The following is a 4460-nucleotide window of genomic DNA, read 5'->3' as shown; positions in this document are numbered from 1 at the left end:
CTCTGGGCTGGAGGGGGGGTCGGCTCCTGGGACCTCTTTGGGGCCACCCCGGTCCTCAGTGGTGGTCTGGGGGGTGACCGTGTGGCAGAGAGGGCACTGCTGGAGGTGGGGGCTGCCGTCGTGGGGGGGTCCCGAGATGTGGGGCGGGGCGCCAGCGGCACCCCCGCACACCCCGGCTGCGGGGGCCGGCCCTACAGCCGTGCCACCTCCTCCGCGGGGTCGTCCCGGGGGAGACCTTGGGGGGAAGGGAACGGGCGGTGACGAGGGGTTCGACAGCGCAAACCCCGAGCGGGATCCGGGCACGGCCGGGGGCAGAGCCGCGTTCCGGAGGGCCGCGCACCGCCCGGGGGGGCGCATTCCGGCGGCGCCGCGCATAGCACAGCCCGGGGAGGGGAGGGAGGGGGGGGGGCCGGGATGCTGCTGCGCTGCGCTGCCCTCTGCGCTGTCACCTTGAGGCAGAGCGGGGCGGCACCGCGGGTGTTTGCCGAGGGGGGGGACGGAGCCGCCGCCCCCCGCGCCCCCCCCCCCCCACCGCCGTGACCTTCCGATAAAGCGCCGCGAGCGCTGCGGAGGGAGAGGGCTCCGCCATGACTCAGGTACGGCCCGCACCCCGCATCCGCAATCAAATCCCATCCCGCACCCCGCCCCCATATCCCGCGTCCGCGCCCACACCCGCACCCTGCAGCTGGCAGCCGTCCCGGGGCGGTGCGGGCGCAGGGAGGTGACACGGGGGTGTGGGGCGCGGAGCCGGGGGGACGCGGGGCGCGGGGCCGCGTCCTTCGGGTGCGGGGTCCTGGGGCTGCGCGGGGCGGCTGCGCCCGGGGCTGCCGCGGTGGTACGCGGGATGCGCGCGCCGTGCGGTGCCGCGGGGGCGTGCGGGGCGTCCGTGTCCGGGGTGGCACGGGGGAGGGCTGCGTCCAGGAGTGTGGTGAGGGTGGCGGACCCGGGGGTGCCACGGGGGTGTCTTTGCCGCGGGGGCGTGCGGGATGTCCGTTCCCCGCGGTGCCGCAGGGCCGTGGCGGCGTCCGCACCGTACGGAGCCGTGGCACGCACCCGGCCCGGCCCAGCCCCGCCCCGTCCCGTCCGCAGCCCGAGCCGCCCGCGCCGGGCCCCGCTTCGCCACCGCTGGCTGAGGAAGAGGAGAAGGACCTGAACAAGGCGCTGGGCGTGGAGCGCTTCGAGGAGATCCTCAGCGACGCGCACCCGCGCAGCGTGGAGGAGCCGGGGCGCATCTACGGGGAGGAGGACTTCGAGTGTGAGTGGGGTACGGGGCGCGGGGGGAGGGCGCGGGGCGGGGACAGCCGCACCAACACCCGCGCCACCCCGCAGACCACCGGCAGTCCTCGCTGCACATCCACCACCCCCTGTCCGCGCATCTGCCGCCTGACGCGCGCCGCAAGAAAGGGGCCCCCAAAAAGGGCAGGAAGAAGCGCGGGCGAGCGGCCGCCCCCGGGGAGAATCCTCCCATCGAGGAGGGGGAGGAGGATGAGGAGGAAGCGTGCGACACCGAGACGGAGCGCTCGGCCGAGGAGCTGCGGGGCGGCCCCGCCGAGGGGGTGCAGGTAGGGGCGGCGCGGGGCCGCGGGGCGCGGGGCCGCTCCTGGCCGTGCCACGCCTCTCGGTGCAGTTCTTCCTGCAGGAGGACGAGGTGACCGAGCGCCGTGTGGAGGAGCCTCCGGCCCCCCCGGCGCCACCCGGCCCCACGGCGGAGCCCCACGGAGCCCCGGCCCCCCCGGCAGCCAGGTGAGCGGAGGCTGTGCCGCGCCCCGCGGCTGTGCGCAGCGCCGGGTCCTGCGCCACGGGCTGTGCGGGATGGCTGTGTTGTGTGTTGCAGCCCCGGCGCCGAGGAGGGCCGTGCAGCCGAGGGCAGCGCCGTCCCCGAGGATGGCGGCTCCCCCGGGCGCCCCGCGGGCAGGGCGCAGCCCGGGCACCGCAGCTACAACCTGCACGAGCGGCGCCGCATCGGCAGCATGACGGGCGCGGAGCAGGCGCAGTACCAGAAGGTGCCCACGGATGAATCGGAGGCGCAGACGTTGGCATCGGCCGACCTCGACTACATGAAGAGTGCGTGCGGCGCCCGCGCCCCGGGGGTGGTGGGGTCCGGGGGGCCCGGAGCGGTGCGCGGGGCGAGCGAGGCCTCGTGCGGGGACGCGGGGCCGGGCGCGTGGAGCGGGAAGCGGAGGCGGCGCCTCCCCAGAGCGCCCCGTAGCCGCAGCTCGGAGCCCTCCGGCAGCGCGTGAGCCGCGACGGCGCTTGCCGGGGTGGCCGCCCTCGCGCCGGCGGTGCCCGGGTTCTCCTCCCCGCTGCCCGCCCCGTCCCACGGTGCTGCGCCCGCCACCCTCGCCCACCCGCCCGCCGCTTCCCCTTGCCGCAGGTCACCGCTTCGAGGACGTGCCCGGCGTGCGGCGGCACCTGGTGCGGAAGAGCGCCAAGGCGCAGGTGGTGCACGTCGGTAAGGAGCACCGCGAGCAGAGCGCGCGGCCGCGCAGGTCGGACCGGCAGCCCCACGAGGTGGGTTGTACCGGGACGGGGGTCCCGGGGGAGAAAGGGGGGTCCGCCCCGCGTCGTGCTGCGGGGCACCCACCGAACCGCGCCGCCGCAGGTGTTCGTGGAGCTGAACGAGCTGGTGCTGGACAAGAACCAGGAGCTGCAGTGGAAGGAGACGGCGCGCTGGATCAAGTTTGAGGAGGACGTGGAGGAGGAGACGGACCGCTGGGGGAAACCTCACGTGGCCTCGCTGTCCTTCCGCAGCCTGCTGGAGCTGCGCAAGACGCTGTCCCACGGTACGGCGCGGGGCCGACCCTCGGGGGTGCGCGCAGGGGGGTCCCCGCTCAGCCCGCTGCCCCCCAGGCGCCGTGCTGCTGGATCTGGACCAGAAGACGCTGCCGGGCGTGGCCCACCAGGTGGTGGAGCAGATGGTCATCACCGACCAGATCCGGGCTGAGGACCGCGCCAACGTGCTGCGTGCGCTGCTGCTGAAGCACAGGTGGGTGCGGGGCCGGGGCCGCGCGGCGCTGGGAAGCTCCGGCCCGGGCGCTTGGCTTCCGCACGCAGCTCTGTGCCCGTCTGCAGCCACCCGAGCGACGAGAAGGAGTTCTCGTTCCCCCGGAACATCTCAGCCGGCAGCCTGGGCTCGCTGCTGGTGCACCACCACAGCACCAACCACGTGGCTGAGGGCGGAGAGCCGGCCGTCACCGAGCCCCTCATCGCCGGGCACGGTGCTGAGCACGACACGCGCGTGGACGTGGAGCGGGAGGTGAGCAGCCCTTCCTCCCCCTTCCCCCCCCCCCTCCGCCGCCGCTCCTCATCCTCGGGCACCGCTGACCCCGTGCCCGCAGCGTGAGGTCCCGCCCCCCGCGCCCCCTGCCGGCATCACCCGCTCCAAGTCCAAGCACGAGCTGAAGCTGCTGGAGAAGATCCCCGACGACGCCGAGGCCACCGTGGTGCTCGTGGGTACGGAGGGGTGGCTGGGGGGGGGGGGTTGTGTGCTGTGCACCCCATGGCGCCCCGTGCTGAGCGCTGCGCCCCGCAGGCTGCGTGGAGTTCCTGGACCAGCCCACCATGGCCTTCGTGCGGCTGCAGGAGGCGGTGGAGCTGGACTCGGTGCTGGAGGTCCCCGTCCCCGTGCGCTTCCTCTTCGTGCTGCTGGGCCCTAGCAGCACCCACATGGACTACCATGAGATCGGGCGCTCCATCTCCACCCTCATGTCCGACAAGGTGGGTGCCACCGCCCGCCCGCAGCGCCATCCCCGTGCCCCGTTTCCATTCCCATCACTGTGCCCTGTTCCCACTCCTGTCCCCCCTGGCCGCCGGTGCCCAGCAGCCCGCCCTGACCCCTCTGCCCGCAGCAATTCCACGAGGCTGCCTACCTGGCGGACGAGCGGCACGACCTGCTGACGGCCATCAACGAGTTCCTGGACTGCAGCGTGGTGCTGCCGCCCTCCGAGGTGCAGGGCGAGGAGCTGCTGCGCAGCGTCGCACATTTCCAGCGTGAGATGCTGAAGAAACGCGAGGAGCAGGAGAGGAGGCTGCTGCTGGAGCCCAAATCCCCCGAGGAGAAAGGTGGGCTGGGGCACGGCGGGGCGGGCGTGGGGTGGCCGGGGCCGACCGTCCATCTGTCCGTCCATCTGGGTGCAGCGCTGCTGAAGCTGAAGGTGGCTGAGGATGAGGATGAGGACGATCCCCTGCGGCGCACGGGGCGGCCCTTCGGGGGGGCTGATCCGGGACGTGCGGCGCCGATACCCCCATTACCTGAGCGACTTCAGGGACGCCCTGAACCCGCAGTGCATCGCCGCCGTCATCTTCATCTACTTCGCCGCGCTGTCCCCGGCCATCACCTTCGGGGGGCTGCTGGGTGAGCACAGGCGTGGGGTGCATCCGGATGGGGCAGCGCTGTGTGGGGATGGAGCAGAGCGCCCTATGGAGCTGTGCAGAGCGCCCTATGGAGCTGTGCAGAGCGC

The 4460-nt window shown here is 74.3% G+C and overlaps 1 protein-coding gene across 1 annotated transcript in view; it reads left to right on the top strand.

Moving 5' to 3' along the window:
• Nucleotides 1-572: 572 nt before the first annotated feature.
• Nucleotides 573-4460, top strand: part of SLC4A2 (solute carrier family 4 member 2) — a 6863-nt gene continuing 2975 nt past the window's right edge. Inside the window, 14 exon segments of the mRNA XM_042811228.1 lie at nucleotides 573-596; nucleotides 1090-1255; nucleotides 1330-1562; nucleotides 1628-1743; nucleotides 1835-2064; nucleotides 2375-2511; nucleotides 2603-2783; nucleotides 2851-2986; nucleotides 3073-3256; nucleotides 3339-3453; nucleotides 3533-3717; nucleotides 3849-4062; nucleotides 4138-4208; nucleotides 4210-4354. Of these exon segments, the coding sequence (XP_042667162.1) occupies nucleotides 588-596; nucleotides 1090-1255; nucleotides 1330-1562; nucleotides 1628-1743; nucleotides 1835-2064; nucleotides 2375-2511; nucleotides 2603-2783; nucleotides 2851-2986; nucleotides 3073-3256; nucleotides 3339-3453; nucleotides 3533-3717; nucleotides 3849-4062; nucleotides 4138-4208; nucleotides 4210-4354 (2122 nt within the window). The 5' untranslated portion in view covers nucleotides 573-587.

The sequence above is a fragment of the Centrocercus urophasianus genome, unplaced genomic scaffold (assembly GCF_019232065.1).
Source record: "Centrocercus urophasianus isolate 14NV4802_14NV808 unplaced genomic scaffold, USGS_Curo_1.0 seq_1224, whole genome shotgun sequence".
Classification (NCBI taxonomy): Eukaryota; Metazoa; Chordata; class Aves; order Galliformes; family Phasianidae; genus Centrocercus; species Centrocercus urophasianus.
Note: the sequence above shows the minus strand (reverse complement) of the source record. Positions and strands in the feature narration are given on the sequence as shown.